The sequence below is a fragment of the Zonotrichia albicollis genome, chromosome 8 (assembly GCF_047830755.1).
Source record: "Zonotrichia albicollis isolate bZonAlb1 chromosome 8, bZonAlb1.hap1, whole genome shotgun sequence".
NCBI classification, from domain to species: Eukaryota; Metazoa; Chordata; class Aves; order Passeriformes; family Passerellidae; genus Zonotrichia; species Zonotrichia albicollis.
In genome coordinates this window covers 10,596,410-10,616,368 of record NC_133826.1, presented here as the reverse complement: position 1 = coordinate 10,616,368, position 19,959 = coordinate 10,596,410, and the positions used below count along the sequence as shown (strand labels likewise).

Genomic DNA, 19,959 nt, shown 5'->3' with positions numbered 1-19,959 from the left:
ATCTGTCCAAAAGGACCTGGTGCTTCTCAGCATATACTGTGAAAGGCCCATTCCCCTGGGGTGCTCTATGGCATCCATACTCTGGTTTCTTGGCTGAAGTGATGTTGTGGAGAAGGGAGGATCCTTCTGGTCCTGCGTGGGTCCTGTACTGGTGTTGTGGAGCAGCTGATGGGACACAGCCATAGCTAAGTTAGAGCTCTCACCGTTTGGGGATGTGTGTGTGCATGCAGTGCTCCTGCATTCAGAGGAATTAGGAAGTTCCAGATGGAGCCTCTTGGCATTTTTGTGTTGGGGCAGCAAACACTGGAAGCAATGGGTCCAATTGGGAGACTGATGTTGGGCTGCCTGCTTTGGGCAACTTCACCCTGTGGCTTATGGCAAGTAAGGTGACCACAGGCCCTCCCAGTGAGCTCTACTCAGAGGCCACTTTTAAGGTGGGGTGCATAATGTTCCTTCCTTCAGGTCATTCCCAGCCACATTGCAGACTCGTGGCTGGGGTTCTCGTGGCTGAGGTTTGGGCCCCTGGTCAGTAAGTGGTGTGTGCAGGATGGCTGCAGGATGCTCCTGCCTCCTGGCTGCTCCCTGGCCTGCTGGGCAACTTGGGTTGGTGATTGGGATCCCCAGGTTGAGGTGTGAGGTCACCTTTGCAGGGCTGGATGTGGAAGGGCAGCCTGTGCAGAAGGGTGTTTGACAATGCAGTATTGAGAACTATTTCTTTCCTGGTGTGTCTTCTAGCCTAGCCAAGTGCTTTCATTTTTTCTTGAATATGTCTGTGGGGCTTGGAAACCTGTTCTCCCTGCCATATTGTGCCAGCTGCATTTGTGCTGCTGGTAATCTAATAAATGCTTGGTCTGAGCAGCTAGCACTCCTGCTAGAGCCCAAATGAATGCAGAGGAAGGACCCTGCTAAGTGTGTGCATTCTTCCTCTCCTGGCCAGCTCCAATTCCCTTTCATAGCTCACATCTGATGCTTCCTCTCTCACCTAGCCCCTTAGCTCCGATGTAAATGTGTGTGCACACTTCCGCCAGTCAAGTAACTGTGCTCTCTCTGTCTCTCCCCTTTGTTACAAAGCCTGCTCTGTAAATGAATCCCACAGGTCTGGGGCTCAGCAGGTAAAAGGAGAAGTGAGTCTGTTAGCGCATGAGTCTAATCAGGCCGGCTAAAGCGAATAAAGTAGGGCAGCATTGCACATTAGCTGCTGTGTAAATGAGCCCTTTGATGGGCTGGGCACTGCGGGAGAGGGTTTGAAGCCAAGAAGAACTTTTGTTGTTAATTCAGTGACACATGGAAACTGTAAAACAGCGTGTCTTGCACACACACGAGAGAGAAAATAAAAGCCCTCACGACCGGGCTTTTCAATACCTGCCCTCAGACCTAGTCTGAAAACTTTCAGCCCCTGTCTCCCTCTCTTACCACTTGATTTTCCTTTCTCTCCCTTTCTTTTTTTTGTTCCCCCTGCACTATAAAAAGAAAAGCTCTCTTGCCTTTTGAACTAGACGGCTGTGAGTGAGGGCTATCTCTGAGCTGTGTGGCTCTGTTACCTTTGTGTTCCAGATGAAACTGCCAAGCTCGGTGGGACAGAAGAAGATTAAAGCCCTGGAGCAGATGCTGATGGAACTCGGAGTAGGTGAGTAAAGGGGGCACGCGAGAGAGAAAGAGACACACAGAGCTAGCCTTTGTTCTCGAGATGGGCTATTTTTTCCCCTAGTAATACAGCCAGTTTCTTGAATAAAGTATGTGAATGGTTTTTAAAATATTTTATGTGTTTAAAAAAAAAAGAGAGGGTAAAAGCCAGAACAAGATGCACAGGGTTTTTTTTTTTCCTCCCAGTAGAAAAATCTTTTAAAAGAGCCTTTGTTTCTCTCTTGTTTGGGCCTTTTTAACCATCAAGAGAGGCAGCACAGTATTAGGAAGGCAAATCTCAGCCTTGCCAGGAGAGGTACTTCTAAGTGTGTTAGTGACCACGGCACACGCATTGTTCAGGGCTGCCCTGTCTTGCTTTTAAGCTTCATTTCCTCTTAATTTACTGCTCACGGTGGCAAGTCCAAAATGCATCTGGGACTGTTCATCCCCCCTTTATAGGTTGCATGCTGTGTGAAAATCTGGAGCATCTCTGCTGAAAGGCGAGTAAACACACATCCCTCACTCTTGAACTCGAGTGTCTAAGCAGCTGAAAGAAGGGTTCACTTAACATGTACAATACCTGCTCGTGGCTAGAGGGGGAGAAGTGCAGCCTGTGGCCAGCGGCTGCTCTCCATGCAGTGGGGACAGTTTGCAGGTATTACAGGTCCCAGCATGCAGTGTCTCTTGATTAGACACCTGATGATCCTTTCCCTCCCCCACTGTGGCTAGAGAGACATTTAAAGGTAGGAAAAGAGAAAAATAGAAAAATAGAAGCCTTATTAATGATTTACAGGAGATTACTGAGCCTGTTTCCAGCACTGACTTCTGTTAAGTCTTGTTAGTTTTTTGGGCCAACTGGTTTATGGCTTGCTATGTTGTCTCAGAGACTGTGCCATTCTGAAGGCCTCCTGTGGCTGGTGAAAGTGGCTCAGCCAGGATGGTTTCCTCTTTCTGCTGTAGAACTAAGGGAGTTGCTGTTTGTGCTTGCTGGGGAAGCCTGAGGGAAGCATGCGAGTGCTTCTTGGAGCTCACTTTCCATGTGGGTAAGGAGGGGTTCCTGACTCCCCACTCCTGCCTCACAGAACTCACATATCTTGAGGATCTCTTGGGGCTTCGGCCCTCCAGTACCTTAGGGTGCAGAACCACACCTGGGCTTTGTGGGGGTGAACACAGTGCCAGCAGGAAGGGGGTCAGGTGGGCAGCCCTGCAGACAGGGGCCACTGCTGTGTATCAGGGCAAACACGCAGAGCTTCATCCTTTCCTTCTGCAGAACTTGCAGCTCTTCCTGGCTCTGTGTGTGTGCATGGTGGGGTGCAGCAGAATGCAAGGTGTGGGGAGGTGATCTGATAGCTGCTGCTACAAACAGGTCTGTAACACAGCAGCAGAGCAGTTCTCTGCCTTGGACCTGCCCTGGGAGGAGCAGTAAGAGAGGCTACAGAACTGAGCCTGTCCACCTGTTGTTGGTGAAGGTGTAGGGAGCAGCAGGAGCTCTTCTGCCCTTTGCAGCAGTGTGGATCCAGACTCTCTGCAAGACAGAGCTCTCTTCATGTGACTTGGTGGGTGGCAAGATTCAATCATCTTGTCTTCCATCATCCTTCCCTTGCTGGACTTTGCAGCTTCACCCTTAGTCCTTGGTCAGAACCAAAGGACAGCCTGAAAAATAGGAGTGCAGCCCTTAGGGATACCAATTGCTACTGATCCGTGTTATTGGAGCGAGGCTCCTGGCATATCTCTGTGGGAATGAAACAGCAGCCGAGACCTTTATAGGGATTTTTCATTGCAGGGCTGTAGGTCTGGGTGTTTAACAGGCGGTGTTTTTCTCCCTAGATCTTAACCCTATGCCCACAGAGGAGATTGTACAGATGTTCAACGAGCTGCGGAGCGACCTGGTGCTGCTGTACGAGCTGAAACAAGCCTTTGCCAACTGCGAGTACGAGCTGCAGATGCTACGGCACCGCTACGAGGCCCTGGCCAAGGCTGGGAGCATCGGCCCCCTCAGCGTGGAAGGCGCCCATCCAGATGGCCAGACAGGGCTCGGCATCGAGGAGGGCAAGGGCGATACCAAGGACCAGATCATTGATGTAGTAGGAGCACCACTGACCCCCAACTCGGTGAGGAGGAAGGTCGGGGGGGCAGAGCAGGGCGCACTCAGGTCTCCGACGCAGATGCCCTGACAAGCGCTGGGGATGCTGCCCTGCTCTCCTTCCAGGCATGCGCGTCCGAGGGAGCAGAACACGCCTGTTCCCCCCCAAGGCCCGGTGCTGCTCTCTGGGCTTGTCTCCTGTGCTGGACAGTGTTCTTGGTGCTACAGGTGGGGTCAGCAGGGCTTTCTACATCCTGCATGCAGGCAGATGGCTTGGTGTGGGTGCCACTGTGGACCAAAGCGGTGAGGCTTTGGGTGATGAGAGCTTGTTCTAAGGCAGCAACGGTACAGCTGCAAACCTGAGGCATTTTCCCTCTAGACAGCCTCGTAAGGGTTGCTCAGCAGAGGGAAGCAGGTGGGGAAAGCAGTCTTCAGGTGATGAGACATGACCTGCCCGAGACCCTGGAGTCAAGCAGTAGCCCTGCCTGGAGCAGGAGGCTTGGGAAGGACAGAGGTGTTTGAAGAGCAAAGGAGGGTTTTTATGCCCTACTTCCAGTGCCAAGAAAGAAAAGCTTGGCCTAGGGCTTCTTCCAGTGCAAGCCCTGTGGCAGTGTCCTGTGCATGTACCTCTGCAGGATGTGAATCACCGGCCTCTCCTCCCTGCCTCCAGGAGGGCAGGTTGCCCAGCCCCTCACCACTGCCTCAGGGCCAAGGGTAAGCCTGGGGATCAGCTGAGGCTGCTTTCCCCTCTGTGCAGTCCCCTGGCACAGCTGAGCTGAACTGCCTGATGAAAGCTGCCCATCTCCACACCGTGGCATCCCCGACGCCTTCGACGCACTGCCCCTGGTAGCGGCACAGACCTTTACTTTCTGAAATGTATAATGTATTGCAGGATATTGAGAACACCTTATCTGTCAACGGCAGAGGCGACACGTTAACCTGGACTTGAGTAATGTCCTATTTGATTGTGACAATGTTGAGTCGTAAGGAAGAGTTCCACTGAGACAGGTTCATGTTTGTAAAGGAGTCTTTTGAATTATTATTTTTTTTCCCTACTGCATTCAATCTGGACTCTCACCCCTCCCTCCCTGCGGTCTGGAGTGTCCTGGTTTGCAAACTTTTCGGGCTGATTTACAGTACAGTTGGTCTCCCTTGAGACCTGGCTTGTTGGGAAGGTGGGACAGATGGTGGTGGTGGCCATCCCTGTAGGAGGAGAGAGCCCACGTGTGTGTTTCTGACCACATTGTTCCTCGGTGCCACCTCCTGGAATTGGAAACAAAGGCATGGGCCCAGGCAGCACAGAGAGGGTTAAACTGACCTGGTCTCTGACATATTTGAAAGAAATATAATCAAGTTAATTCACTGCAAGGCAAATTCAGTACCTAAAGGGCCCCCATGTTAAATACAGCACTGACCTTTACCGGCTGATTACACAAAGACGACACAATTAGATTAGTCCAAGACAAAAGGTCAAGCACATTCACACTGTGGCCATTTTTTGCTACCTTTTGAGGGGGGGGAAATTACATCCCAGCTGGAGGGGTATTTTGGAGAGGAGGAGAATGGGGCTGCTGTACCATGTTCTGCCTGGTTCAGATATGTTTGGAGAGTCAGGCAGGGCCTGGCAGCATGCTTGCCCTGAACCTTTCTACAATTGTTGGGCTATGTGGTGGTGGGAGAGAGAAATCAACACCCTGCAGCCCACAGCCAGCTTTTCCCAAGACAGGCTGAGCTGAGTAGAGGTCATGTCCTGGTGATCCTTCCTGCCCTGCCCAGAGCTGGCAGATGCAGCTCCAGTGCCTCTTGTCCAGCATTGTGGCTGAAATTTGCCTCTGGAAGATGGTTGGGCTTGGTCAGCACTGAGAAGGGGGATGGCTGGTGGATGCATGCATGTGTCCCCACCCTGCACAGTGAGGGCCCCAAGGTGTCCCAGGCTGTGGTGGGGACAGCAGGGCCAGGACATGGTGTGGATGGCCCTTCCTTCCCTCTCCTCCTGCAGCCATAGGTGCTTGGCCATGACACCTGCCCTTGTCCTGCTGCAGTGGTTTCACCTTGCCATGCCAGCCTTGAACTACCGAGTTCCAGTGTGTGCTTTGCCACTGAGCTGCCAGGGCCTTTGGGGGAATCATTTAATCTGCCTCCTTCAAATTCCTCTGAGTTGGAGAATCTCTTTGTGCTGTCTAGCACTGCCTGTCCATGGCACTCTACATGTTGGATTAAGCATGGATTAGTTCAGTCTCCAAACCAGCTGCTCCCCGAAGCCAGATTTGTTTCCCCGGAGAGAAGTATCTTGCTCCAGATGTTGGAGGGAGTGAGTGGCAAAGCCAGGAATAGGACTAGGAGTCCTGAGCGCTGCTTGGCATGTCTGGATTCCTTTCCAGGAATTGGAATGAATGGGCAAAGGCACACCAGGGTCTTTTGAGGTACTGGTTTTGTCAGCAGCTGTCTGCCACCAGCCCGCTTGGCCAGCAGTGGGGATGGGGGACATGTCAGCAGGGTGTGTTAGCCAGGCTGGGACAGGCATCTGTCTCAGAGCCCCTGGGGCAGTGGGAAGCCTGGTGCTGTCCTGCCCTGCTGTGTCCAGCACTTTCCTGCTCCCCTGGTTCCTGTCCACGCTCCCCCAGGGGCTTCAGTGCCCATTGCTGACCATTAAAGCCGAGCTGGGATCCCCCCAGTGCTGTTTGAGGCTGACCCCGGTGGGGACTTTGCTCGGGGCCTTTGGGAGGTGAAAGGTGAGCCGAACTCGGAACAAATTAGTTCCAAGCAGAAGTTCAGCCAGTTACTCCAGATTGGATCCTTTGATTTCCGCAACTCAGACTCCACTCAGTGATCTGTAATGAGTGACTCTCAGAAATCCTCACATTGCAGCACTTTGTTCCTGAGCTCACAAGTCAGCCCATTAATGGGTAAAGGAAAGGACCTTGAGTCTAAGAAGTCTCGGGTTCAGAGTCAGAATTATTTGACTTTTAAGCTTCCTTTATCTGAACTCCTGCTGACTTCTTGTTTTCTGAGCCTGTTTGAAAGCTAGAAGTTACATTGTTAAGATCAAACATTCTCTCTTTCCAGATGGAGTTACAATATCTGTCTTTTATATATATATATTTTAATATATATAGTGTATATATACCAGGGTGTATATATATTCTTCTCTTTTTTTTAATCGTTCTTTCCATTAAAAGAAACTAGACTTGTAAGCTCTTGTAAATTATAATGTAAAACATTTTTTTTAACCAGACAGTTCCCAATTTTGCCCGAGGCAACTGGAATAGCTGTGCCACGGAAGGCAATAGGAAGGTGATTAATATGAATTTGTGACATATTTGAAAGATGGGTCTTTTGCCATATAAAGATTATCAAACACATGTGCTCTTCCCCATTAATTCTACAGCCCTCCCAGGAAAGCCACAAAGCCCAGCTCCTTTGTTTCCAGGGTGGGTTTTTGTTTTTTTAAATGTACCTTTCGGTCCCCTTGATTACCCTGTATTTGATTTTTATAGGGCATCTGCTCACTCTGCTGTGTGGGTTCTCTGGCCCTTTTATTTCCCCGTTAATCGGATCCCACGAAGGCAGCGGTGCCAGGGCCTCTGACGAAATCCGTGTGTGTGTTGTATTTAACTTTCAGCCGTGCAAATTCCATGCTCTGTTTGCCGTCTGCCCGGCGGGACCTGGGGGCCGCTTCCCGCCAGGGAGGCAGCGGGGCCTCCCACGACGAGCTCTGCTCTCCTGCACGGGCAGGGATGGGCAGGGATGGGCAGGCCTGGCTCCTTGGGGCTCTGCCTTGTCCGTCCCCAGGGTGCCTGCGGGCTGGGGCAGGGGCTCTGAGGCCTTGGCAGCAGAGGAGGGCTCTGGGGCACAGCAGGCACCAGACTGCAGTCCCTGAGCGCTGCCTGCCGTGCCCTGTGCCGCGGGGCCCCGGGGCTCTGGCTCCTCGTGTCCCTGAGGGTACCCGGTAGCTGTGCGTGCCTGGGGCAGCCACACACAGAGCCCAGCTCCGGGTGCTGACCCTGCCATGGCTCAGGGTCCGTGTGGCACTGGCATAGTCTCACTGCAGTGCACTGATGGGGCTGGGGAAGGCCCCTCCTGGTGACAATGGCTTTCCTAGGGCTGGGTGCAGCCCTGAACCTTCTCTGTGCAGGGGCGTTCCCCGGGGCTTGCCAGCCTCGTTCGGGCGTGTTGGTGTGCGCTGCCCAGAAAAGGGGTGGGTTTCTGAGGAGCCCTGGTTTTCTGTCAGCCTTCTGATCTGATCCCAGGCCACATCACAGCAGGTGTGGATGGCAGAGGAGCATTTCCAGGCTCTGCCCTGTCCCATGTCAAGCATCCCTGTCACAGCTGCCCATAGCACAGAGCTGTTCTGCCCCTCTCTCAGTGTCCTGCTCCTTAGGGCTTGGTGCATGCTGGCTTACTTGGTCAGGGCTCCTGGAGCCACTGAGTTCTTGCAGAGCTGAGCCCCTTCCTCCTGACCATCCTAAAGCCCTCTTCATATGAGGGAGGTGACATTGCCTGTGAGGGTGCCATCCCACCCCCCGTCACTGCTGGATTAGCTCTGTCCCTCCTGTCATGCAAAGAGCTGGCTCTGCCTCCAGCCAGGCAGTGTGGTCCATTTGGCACTGCCTGGAGTGATGCTGAAGCCCTGGGGCTGGCTCTGAGACAAGTGAATGTGTTTGCCACAACCCAGGTACTCCCACCTGCTGTTCCTGGTATTTTTTTTTCTTTCCTGTCTCCCTTTTGGAGCAGAGGAAGTGAAGGGAGTTGGCTTCCAGCCCCTTCTCCATCAAGAGGGTGAAGAAGCCATGACGGTGAGGATGAGGAGGTGCAGGGGCAGTGCTGGCTGTCCTGGAGCCCCTAGGGACAGCTGGCTGCTTTCAGCCATGGGACAGGACAGGAGCCTTGCTGGGGCAAACACTGCAGTGCTCCAGAGAAAAGTGGGAGCTTTCCCCTGCCTAGGGCCATAGTCCTGACCCCATCTGACCTCTGGAGCAGTGCAGCCTCCAGGCACTTGTAGCAGGTGCTGAGAGCTGCCCCAGGCTGTGCAAAGCTCTGCCCAGTGGCCACTAGCCCTGGTACATGGAGCTCTCTCACCCCAGTCCCAGGCTGGCTGGGTGCCACTGACCCTCTTGGGAGCTGCTGGCTGTCCCTGAGCCCATCTGCCTCAGTCACCAGCTGACAGCTGGGGTTGCTGCAGCTCCTGCTGCCTTTGAGGCTACCATGTCCTGCACCAGGCTGCTCCTGTGCTGCCCACACCAGGCTGGAGAGCTCCTTCCAGCATTCCACCCTTTTGTAGCTGCCCTCTTCCAGTAACTCTGCAAGTGCTGCCTTGCCTTCCTAAGGGGCTGCCCCTGCTGGAAACACTCCTGTTGTCCCCAGCTCACTGCCAGTAGAGTTCCTCCTCCTGCTGCCCCTCCCAAGGCTCCAGTCCGTGGTGGGAGGGGCCCCTGGTTCCTGTGTCTCACGTTTTGCAGGGCCTTGAAGGGGCTGAGGCAGCGCAGTGGGAGCCTGGGTTTATGGGCTGCCCACTGGGGGCACTGGTGCCCCTGGCTGTGTGCCCTGCTCTGGGCTGATGCCCATCTGCCCACCCTGTGTCCCCTACACCTGCCTTCCAAGTGTAACTTGCCATCATCGATCCCCCGTGACAATGTCCTCTGAGTCACATTCTCGCCTGCAGGAGTAGAGGGCAAAGGCCAAGTTCTTAGTTTTCATAAAAAACTAATTAGACTACTCCCATCGAGAAAGGGGTCAATAAAGCTGATCAGGGGCTGCACAGATGGAACTGGTAAAACCCCTGTGACCTTTGCATGGAGCAAGTAGGCTGGACTGCCCCTGCCCTCTGGGAGCTGCCCACTCGGTGCTAGCTGGACACTTGCGTCCCTGTCACCCAGTGGCACTCTGGCACAGGGCAGGTCCCTTGGGCACCTGGATGCAGTGGTGGTTCCTGCACCGCATATCATTGCACTGATGGGGCAGAGCAGGTGCCCCAGGGCCCCGCAGAGCCACGTGGGCTCCGTTCTGCAGCCAAGATGCTCCAAATGCAGTGGCAGCTGTGTACGGTGTATGGTGTGCCAGGCTACAGAGTGGGGTGGCAGGTGCCAATGGAATGTCATGGTGGCTGTCACCCTGCACTGGGCAGAAAACTGTGTGGGGTGCACCCATGGATAAGGCCCAGCTGTGATGGGCTGGTGGGATCCTCAGGGCAGAACTGCCTTGGGGCACAGGCAAACCCGATGTGGGGCTGGTGCCCACCCACAGTGCCCATGCTGGAGAGTGGGGCAGTGCTCCCAGCAGCAGGGAACCTTGACCATCCTTTCACAGCCAAAACACAGATGGGGAGCATGGATGTGCTGCACTCCCGGGAGCACCTCCTCCCACATATCCAGGCAGCACTCCCCTCCCTCTGCCCCCCATACAAACTTCCACATGCATGGGCACAGCCCGGGCTCCTTTACCCCCAAACTTTATTCATGTGGCACATTTACAGCAAGGATTGGAATAACTAGACAATGAAAATGCTGGGGTTGCATTATCGGTTGGTTTAACTGGAACACCACACACCATGCAGTCATGTACCGCCAAGTTCAGTGCCTGTATTGCCCTTCTGGCTGCCGTCACCGGCTTTGCTCCAGGCCATGCACGCACGGGCCTGGGGCTGCAGCCTCCCTGCAGGTCAGTGCCCGGACGAGGGCTCCATTCAGCAGGGCCCCGGGGCTGGGTGACACTGAGAGGACGTGCGCCCTCAGCCCGCCCCACGGCTCCCCCCAACCGCCCTGGCCAGCCGGGAGCCCACCCAGCCGGAGGGGATGTGCTCGGCAACTCTCTCAGGCAACAAGCCAGCTGCTGCTGAGCGTCCGCGGGGACCTGTGAGGGGCACAGCACGGCGGGGCTGAGCCTCAGCTCGGAACCGAGGGAGGTTGGCGGGGAGCAGCCCAGGGGCCCGGGGCAATTTGCAGCTCCCCCGCTCAGGTACCTGTGGGCCGGGGGCCAGCGCGGGCTGGCACGTCCACCACCGGACACGGACACGGCGCTGTGGCGGGCCTGTCCCCATGGAGCTGGAATTGATCGGCGGGGACGAGGCGGGGCCGGGCATCCCACCCAGCCCCGCAAGAGGCACGAGCAGACGGAACGGGGACGGGACGGGGCTCCATGCGGACACTGTCACCTCCCTCCTGCCGCCCGCCTGTCCGCTGGGCCCCTGCCTCACTGAAGGGAGCCCTCCGGGACCCTGCAGCCCACGGTGGGGCTGCCAGGGGCTCTGCAGCGGAGAATACAGGCACTTCACCTTGAACATAAAGAGACGGATCGCGTTTGTCACATACAGGAGTCAGAGAGGGGTTAGTGTTGACTCAAAAAGGGGAAAAGGCGCTCAGGGGAGAGGCGGGGGAGCTGGCGGGGAGGGCGAGGGGCCGTCTGGACACACTGAGCCTCCGTGAGTGCTGCCCGAGTGCAGGCACACACCGGCATCGCTGCAGCAGCTGTCGAGGCCTGAAAACATAAAACCAGAGAAGAGAAAGAAGAAGGGAAGGTGGGTATGGCCCATGCCAGGGTGGAGATGGGGGATGCTCTGGCTACGGGGTGGGAGAGGGAGGACGGGGTGGGATATGGAGGGAGGGACGGAAATCAGGAGCCAAAGAAAAAGAATGAACTACAAGTCTAAAATGTGGTGCAAGCGCCCTACGCGGCTGTCCGCTAGCATGGCATAATGTCCGGAGCAGCCCAGAGAGGGAGTCACATCAGGTCTACACAGATTTGCCTTCCCATATATACAACCTCTACTGGAGTTAACAGCTGAAATTGAGATTTTTTTTGTGTCGGTTCCTCTGGCCTCGGTTGCCGGGTTTTTTTTTAATGCTGGAGCCCGTCCTCCCCGCCTCGCCGGCACCGGGCGCATGCAGCCCTTGCCTGGCTTGCCTCGGGGATCAAAAAGGTTTGGAGGTCTGCTTGAAGATGAAGCCTCTATGGGCCAGTGTCTTCATGATGTTGGCAATGTTCTTGCAGTCGTCTGAGGAGAAAGCACAGAGATACTGGGTTAGAGGCATGATCCAAACAAGAGTTGCTGAAGCAAGTTCCGAATCCCATGCTGGGCTGTGTCCTCTCCAGTCCAGGCACTCTGTCCCAAGGACCTTGCAGTGATGTGGTGTGATTGCAGAGTTCCCAGTCCCAGCACTGGCCACCTGCATCCCAGAATGACCCAGTGCTGCACTGAGATGGATCCATGCCCTGGACCTGAAGGTCAGGATCATCCATGTCCCCACCAGAGCCAGCCCGTGATGCCTCCCTATGCTCACCAATCGGAGTTTGACAAGTGGCAGCTGGCTGGGATGGCGAGCCACAGCCACTCCTGGTGCTGGGCCGTGGCAGAGCAGCCAGATGGGAAAGGGGAAGGCTCTGGTGTTATTTACCTGGGACTAAACTCAGGCACCGTTTGCTAAAATAGAAGCTGGGCTTAAATTGATTCCTAGTGTCTATATTTCATGTTGAAAATTGGCTTGTAAATCCATGTTTTGATCTATGAGGGCCGTCTCCTTAAGAAAAAGCAAGAGTAAATGTGTAATTTCTCCCTTGACAGCACACGGCGCAGAGGCGATCCTTCTTCCCGCTCCCCTCCGTTTCGGGACAGCTCCACTCGTTCCGATTACCACTCTTTCTTCCTCGCCCCACGCCTTGATGTCTCCATTTCATTACCGCCCGCCCATTTATCAAGCTGTTACCGTAAGGGTGACTTTGCCCACTTGCGTGTGGCAGCGGGGCCTGGCTGACACGGGGAGAGGGTGCCCTGGGAGGGGGGTGCAGGCAAGGCCCCCCTCTCCCCGCCGCTGCTCGATGGATGTTGTGGTGGAGGGAAGGCTGCATCATTACTGATGTGTAAATGATAAAGAAGCCTCCACATCCATCTCCCAACTGTAAATCCAGGGAGTGCTTTATAATCAAGCTACAGCGATAATAATGTGAAATTAGGTCTCTCTATCAACGGGAGGAGGCCTTTTAATCACAGCTTAAAGGGTGCAAACGCTGTTTATCATAATTGAACTGTATCCGGGCTAATTGTGGCCATATTTCACTGTCTAGGAGACAGCAGGCTGCCTGCTGACAGTGCCGCGTGCCGGATTGAGGGTCCCCCGCAGCCGGGCAGCGCTGTCCTGCTGCCAGGCATCTGCCCGCAGGGATGGGGCTACCCGGCCTCCTGGGTGCTCCCTGCCACAGCAGCAGCACTGCCCAGCCCCGCTGTGCCCAGTGACCCGCTGGCAAAGCCATCTCCTGTCCCCCAGCATCCGTTGGAGGTTCAGGACTTTCCCCATACACAGCTCCCGTGAGCTGCCAGGCTCCTGGCTGATGGCTGGCAGTGAAAGAGATGACATTCTCATCAGCGCCACGTGCCTCTGGAGAGTCCCCTGAGACCCTCTCATGGCATCCCTTCCTGTCACTCGTGTGCCAAACAGGGGAGAGCAGCTGGGCATGAGGACAGCCCAACAAAGGAGGGGGGTCCCCAGCCCACTGGCTGGCATGGGGCAGAGGTGAGCCCATCTCTCTGTGCCTCGGTTCTCTCTGTTGCCCAAGGTGACACTGATGGCTGCACAAGGCCCCTGGAGGTGACAGGTGTCCTGCCCAGCAAAGCCACAATGCCAGCTCCTGCTGCTGTCACTTGTTCCCACTCAAGCTATTCCCTCACTGTCCTTAGGAACACCTGCTCCACCTCATCCCCCAGACAACTGAGCCCCTTGGAAAGCCCTCAGCCCTTGGAGCCAGCTGCCCTGGGTCTAACAGGGTAATAGTGGCTTGAAAGCTGGGGAAACGGAGGAAAGAGGAGTGCAACTGTCTGTGGCCAAAGTACCCCCACCCAGCCAGCCCTGGCCTGGTATCCCCAAAAAGTTACAGCAAAGCAAGTCCTGGAGCTGTGGCAGGTGGGTGGCAAGTGAGCAGTTTGGATGTGAAAGCACAGCCCCAGGTGTCCCACTGCCATCCTCACAGCCTGCAGCCTTGTCCCGAGCTGGAGTGGGCACAGGGGCTTGACTATTGCTCCATATTGCTGAGGAGGAACTGCACAGAGACCTGGGCAGCTGCCAGACAGGCAGTGAGACCCCATGGCACCTCCTGGGACTCCCAAGCTGGTCTCTGGGGACACTGTCTGTGACCGCTGTCTGCTTCCTGCACCCCATCATTTGTCTCCCCCAAACCCCAGTGTGCTCTGTTGCCAGGTGCCAGCGCTGGGAGATACCCTGAACTCTGAGCTGCCACCTTGCAGAACTGGTGGGACCCTGTTGGGTCAATGCCACCCACATGGCCATGCTGCCAGGGCTGTCCTTGCTGCCCCAAACGATGCCACGGCCCCTGGCAGCGAGTGTGCCAAGCTCGTCATACATCATTTAGTGAGACTCATTCCAAATCAGCGCTAAGGTAAACACTCTTATTATAATTATCCATGTAAAAAAAAATCAACAACAGCAGAACAACTTTCTAATATGCAATTACAGCCATCTATTGATTTTACAATGTAATCCGCTCCGATTGATTTAATAACACAATTATAGGCTGGCTCTCGGGATATTAGAGTGGGAGATTTTCATAAACTCCAAAGCAAAAAACTAAGCGGCTTTTAAAACAACACAGTCAGATGGCTGTTTGGGGAATTATTAACAATATGAAATCCTCTAAATCTGGCCGTCGTTACCTTGTGAAAGGAATTTCTATTACAAAAATGGCAATTGACAGCCTAAGAGAGCGCGACCGGGATTGCTCTGCTGCTTTTCAGTGCTTAATCCATGGCAGAGGTGACCACGGGGCAGGGGACAAGCAGAGTCCGAGGCTGGCAGGAGGGCACAGGCAGCCCTGCCCACGCTGCAGCCCCCACCCAGCCCAGCTTTCCTGGGGGGCACATGGCTGTGGCAGGGCTGCCCTGGCACCCAGCCTGGCACCCACCATCCTGTCCCGTCTGGTGCCCCTACCTGGGGCCAGGGATGCTGGCAGGTTGCAGAGCCCCCAGCTTGATCCCCATCCTGGCACACTGGGTGTGTCCCAGCCCCAGCCACCTGCAGGGGCCTGAGGGGTGCCCAGCTGTGCCCCGAGGCTGAGCAGGGCCATGGGTGAAGGTGGTCCCAGGCTGAGGGCCAGCGTGGCTCTGCACAGGCGCACACACGCACGCGCGCCCCCGCTCTCCTCCCGCTCACTTCCTCAATGTATTCCCGACTTTATGGGCACATTTTTCTTGTCAAGCTGACAGGGTTGCTAAGTGGATTTCTCCCTGATATGCGGACGGATTATCACATTACTCCAATGTCCTACACAAACATATTACTTTATATTCAATAGCCCTAATGAATATAAACTGCTTTTTCTTTTTTTTGGGGTGGGGGGTAATCTATAGATTTTTAATGAGGGCACTATTAACTCCCTCCTCTTTAAAACAGACTTAGGTGCAGCCTCTGAGTAGAAAATCAATGGTGTTATTGTAGGAATATTGTATATTGATATTGTAATAATAAGATGCAATTGATTTAGGGGTGTTGTGCGGTGTGTGTGAAAGGGGTGAGCCTGGGGTTATCATGCAAACAGAGCAGTGGCTCTGCCCTGCCTCCCTGCCCCTCACCTTGCTGTGCTGCTTCCCAGCATCACCCCATGTCCCCGTGCAGTGGCCCAGGATGGCTGGGGTTGAGGTGCCCTGAGGTGCTGGGTTCCAGGGCTGGCTACCTCAGGGACTCTCCTTGGGTCCAGTTGCCAGTGCAGTGTGGGGTAATGTGACACCCCAGCCTCCACTCACCCTGGCTGGCTTAGCCCACCAGGTTTTAACCCTCCTGCCCCTGTCTTTCAGCACTACCCACTGTGCACCACACTGGCCTGATACCTCATTTCAGCCCTCTCCATGTCCTGCCAAGCTCTTGCTGCAGTGACAGCCAAGGACAGTGACATGTGCACACACATGGGGCAGCAGGATGCTCTCCTCAGTTTAGGCTGGAGTTTGTGGCCGTTCAGCATCACTGGCTGCCTTGTCATTGGAGGGGCACAGACATTTCCATTGCACTCCTCTGCTGCAATGGCAGCAGAAAGCCCCCAGCCCATGGCACTGGGCTGACTGCCTAACATGTGCCCTCCCACCAGCCACTGCATGGCAGCACTGCTGTGAACCCAGTGTGAGTTTGAGGATTCCATCAGCAGGAATCTGTGCTGCTGGATCAGGCTGCCAGGAGCAGCAATGCTCACTCCAGGAGAGCATCACCTCCACACCAGCCCAGGCACTGGGGAGGAGGGTAGGGGCTCTGTGTGCTGCCCTGCCAGCATTTCTGCCACCTCCCCACAGGATCAACCACAGAGACACGGGGGCTCAGGGGCTGAGCGCTGCCATGCACTGGGCCGAGACGCTTCCGGAGCATGGAGGGAGCTTTTCCATCCCAGCAGCTGCCCCGCAGGGCTGTGGGTGCTCAGGGACTGCAGGGCCCCCCCAAACGGGCTCATTTGGAGGCAACCCCACTGCACCTGTGCTATGGCCGGGAAGACGGATCACCCCCGGCCCGAGCTGAGCAGGTCCATATTTAAACTGTCCCCATGCTTTATGGGCTGTACCAGAACTGATGCTCCGGCGCCGAGGGGCCATTTGTCAATGTTCTAATGGCAGATTACTGTTAATGAATAATATCACTGCTGCCTTTGTATAACAGCTCCCTGCAAAGCGGAAACAGGCCCGCCCGGCCACCGCCACCCAGAGCGTCCCCACCGCCGCCCCTGGGTGACAGCAGGTGGCCCTGTGGCAGTGGCAGCTCTATGGACCCCAGAGATCTCACCGAGTCTGGCACTGCTGCTGGCGTCCCCAGCAATCATTAATGGGTGCTGTGTCCCTGCAGTGGGCTGTGCTGCTCCCTGTGAGCAGGAATGTCACTGTCAGGGCAGGGAGGGACAGCATTTTCCCAGCACACAGAGCTCTTGTGTCACTCACTGTGTCCACACTGGAGCTAGAGGCAGTTTGCGTCTGATCTGAATTCATCCCCACCACGACAGGCTGGGCAAGGTGGGGACACCAGGATGCCCACATAGTGGTGACAGAACCAAGTGCTCCCAGCTCCCAGGGATCCACAGGGATGCCAGGGATGGTCCTGCCGAGCTGCTCCCAAATTAATGGCCTCATAATCCCGCGCGCGGGGCAAGGGGCTGAGCGTGTCCCGCACAGCCGGCAGGTATATTAGGTGGAGCTGACAGCGACGTGCAGAATATTAAGAATAACTTACCTCATTATCTGCAATTACGTTACTGCCACACACCTCATTTCTTCATGAAGAAAAGAAAATTAGTTTTATATTGACTTCATCCCAGTGCCTCCCTGCCTGCCCCGCCACAGAGAGCCCGCACAGCTTCTGAAGAGGGGTTGGACACGATTCATACTCATCCTCCCTCAACCTGTGTCTGTCCCAGAGGGACATGATGCTTGTCCCACTCCCTGCACACTGGGGTCAGCAAGACCTCCAAATCCAGTTTACCCCAGCAGGGACACGGGAGCAGGGAGGGCCCATCTCTGGCAGTTCACAGGATCAGTAGGAAGAGCAGCAAAAGGGGACCAGTCTTGACCATCAACCTACTGCCTAGGGCACTTTCTTTCTGCCACCCAGGCTGGTCACTGTCACCCTGTGGGAGACAGGATGCTTCCTCCCATCCTCTGCACTGGGAACCACTCTTCCCATCATGCACCCACCATGCTGACCCTCTCCCAGGGGCTGGGGCCTCTGCACTGCCAAGACACCCAGATGCTGAGACACCTTCCAGCCCCACAGACTGCTGGACAGCCTGGCACAGGCGATGCCATGTGGGCAAACCATGGAGCTGGGGCATCCCTGCTGGAGGGAATGGGCAGCAGGGGCTGAGCTTGTCCAACAACTCTGGAGCCATGAGCTCGAAGGGCACCAATGTTGCTGGGGCCAAGGTGAACCAGGGTGTGCAGAGACCTCAGCCTGCCCTTCAGCCTCTGTGCCTGATCCTGCACACACAGCATCCCTGGCTGGCAGCCTTCCCTGAGCAAACAAAGCGAAAGCTGCCATCACCCCGCTCCTGGCTATGGCCACTCACTGTCCAGGAGAGCAGGGGAGCGGCGTGCACAGCAATACAGGGAAAAAAGCCAATTTCATCTTTATTAGAAGGAGATTTCTCTTTTAGTAATAAGCACACTTCAAATAATTAGCGTGTTTTACGTAATAATGAAATTATGGAAATGCAGGCCACTTATTCAAACAAGTCACCATTACCATATTTTTAAATATTAGACTTAATTAGAGTTTATCACTTCAGAGAAGTACGAGGAGTGGAGATTTTTTTTCCTTTACAAAAAAAATCCTCATAAAGTGTTTATTAAGAGCGGGTAAGAAGGGGATAATGATCTGTTTGGAAATTAAGGCAATCAAACATTTAATGCTCTGCACTCCTGTAGGCAAAAGCATTCAAATGAGTCAATTATACATCCATTATCCAGGCACGATTAAACAAGGCAGGACGGGGAATTTGTCCTCCGCATCATGCGATTGTCGCGAGGACTTATGTCCACTTAAAGGCAGCTAATAAAACACTAAACTTGGGAAGAAGAGGAAACAGGACCCAGCCAAGGGAAGAAAAGGGAAGAGAGGCGGCGGGTCAGCAGGACTGCAGAGGGGTGAGGGTGGGAGGTGGGCAAGGATGGAGCTGTGTCTACATGCCAGCCCTTCATAAATCAAAGTAATTAAGTTAACATGAAAATCAACTTCACCATCCCGTTAAATTACAGCATTTGCATATTAGGACTCAAATGAAGTAGGTAGCAGGCAAGGGGGCTGGGAGGAGAGGAGGAAGTGGGGGGGTCAGGGGAGAAGGATGGGGAGAACAGTGCACCAAAAAGGGAACCATTTATTACGGTGAATAACTAATTTCAGAATTTATAGCGCTGGATTTTCGTTCCTGTGCCATTTATATTACAGAAGGAAATTAAGGGGCGGGCAGGAGGCTGGCTGGACATCTTTCTGCGTTATTGCTTGTCTGCCATTTGCAAATCATTATTAATTGTGGCCCGTGTCGCTGGTGCAGCAGGGCAGGGTGCCTGGACAGCCAGAGCAGACACACATATCTCTTCATCAGGACCCCAGCCGCTAGCCCTGGAGAGCCAATTACCCCTCCCTGATTGGTATCAGATAAGGAGGGAATTTTTACAAATTAGGGAATAAATAGAATTTCCACACGTGAAGCAGGGAGGGCTTGAGAGGCAGTAATGAAAAACGATACATCACCATCAGCCAGACAACCCTATTCATACGCCGATGCATTACACTCACTACTCATAATCCCAGCGAGTGACAGACATCCGCCGAGCCGCCCAAGCTGGAGGGAGCGCATCCCGCATCCTGCATCCCGCATCTCACATCCCGCATCCCACATCCCACATACCGCATCCCTCATCCCACATCCCACATCCCGCATCCCGCATCCCTCATCCCACATCCCGCATCCCGCATCCCGCATCCCTCATCCCGCATCCCTCATCCCACATCCCACATCCCGCATCCCACATCCCAGCCCGCTCCGGAGCACGGAGCTCTCCAGCCCCGCACCCTTGAGCAGGCCAGGGAGGTTCCCGTTCCACCCAGCCCCATGGCACAGCCTCTGCCGGGACCTCGAGGGCTGCCCACAGCCTGCACGGCATCGCTCAGCTGCGCAGGCAATGCGGACAGACCTCCTGGCACAGGAGCCATCCCTGCTCCGGAGCCCAGCAGGACAAGCCTCTAAACTCAGCCCCAAGTTTGGTGGTTAAAGTCACCCAGCTGGATCCAAGCTTCTCACCAGTGTCCCACATCCCTGTGCGTAAAGCACATCTTCCCCAAAATTATCCAGTCCAAACTGTGACCTGAAGAAGACTGCCCCCTCCCTTGGTGGCTCACGGCAGCATCCTGCTATTACAGGATCCCTACCCAATTTCTGAATTGTACTTGCCTTTTTGTACTCTTCAGCCCCCAAATCAGCCCCCACAGCTCTCAGCCAGTCCTGGGTACCCCAGAGCAGTGAAATCCCTGGGCTCAGAAATGCCACAGGAGCAAAGGATGTGCTCCTATATGGCTCTGCTCCATTAAGAATGGGCTCAGGATAGAATATCTCCATTTCCCTTAAGCTGCTGAGGCAGCCCCAACACCAGGCCTTGCTCAGGGCAGCCCACAGAGCCACCAGCTGCCTGTGTCCCCCACACCAGCACACCCACTTTCTGACTCTGTAATCTCCCTGTGGCAGCTCAGTCCTTCTCCTGGGCTGTGACAGTGCTGGATGGCCCTGGG

General features: G+C 54.9%; 2 protein-coding genes across 3 annotated transcripts in view; one reads left to right on the top strand and one right to left on the bottom strand.

Annotated features, from left to right (window-relative positions):
- The window catches only part of DMAP1 (DNA methyltransferase 1 associated protein 1), a 34,448-nt gene extending 22,844 nt beyond the window's left edge, over positions 1-11,604 (top strand). The window contains exons 9-10 of the mRNA XM_074545914.1: positions 1,555-1,627; positions 3,451-11,604. Of these exons, the coding sequence (XP_074402015.1) occupies positions 1,555-1,627; positions 3,451-3,797 (420 nt within the window). The 3' untranslated portion in view covers positions 3,798-11,604. The remainder of the gene's footprint in view (positions 1-1,554; positions 1,628-3,450) is intronic.
- The window catches only part of ERI3 (ERI1 exoribonuclease family member 3), a 127,629-nt gene continuing 119,126 nt past the window's right edge, over positions 11,457-19,959 (bottom strand). For both annotated transcript variants that reach the window (XM_005482190.4, XM_005482191.4), the window contains exon 8: positions 11,457-11,696. In XM_005482190.4, coding sequence (XP_005482247.1) covers positions 11,614-11,696 — 83 coding nt within the window. In that variant the 3' untranslated portion in view covers positions 11,457-11,613. The remainder of the gene's footprint in view (positions 11,697-19,959) is intronic.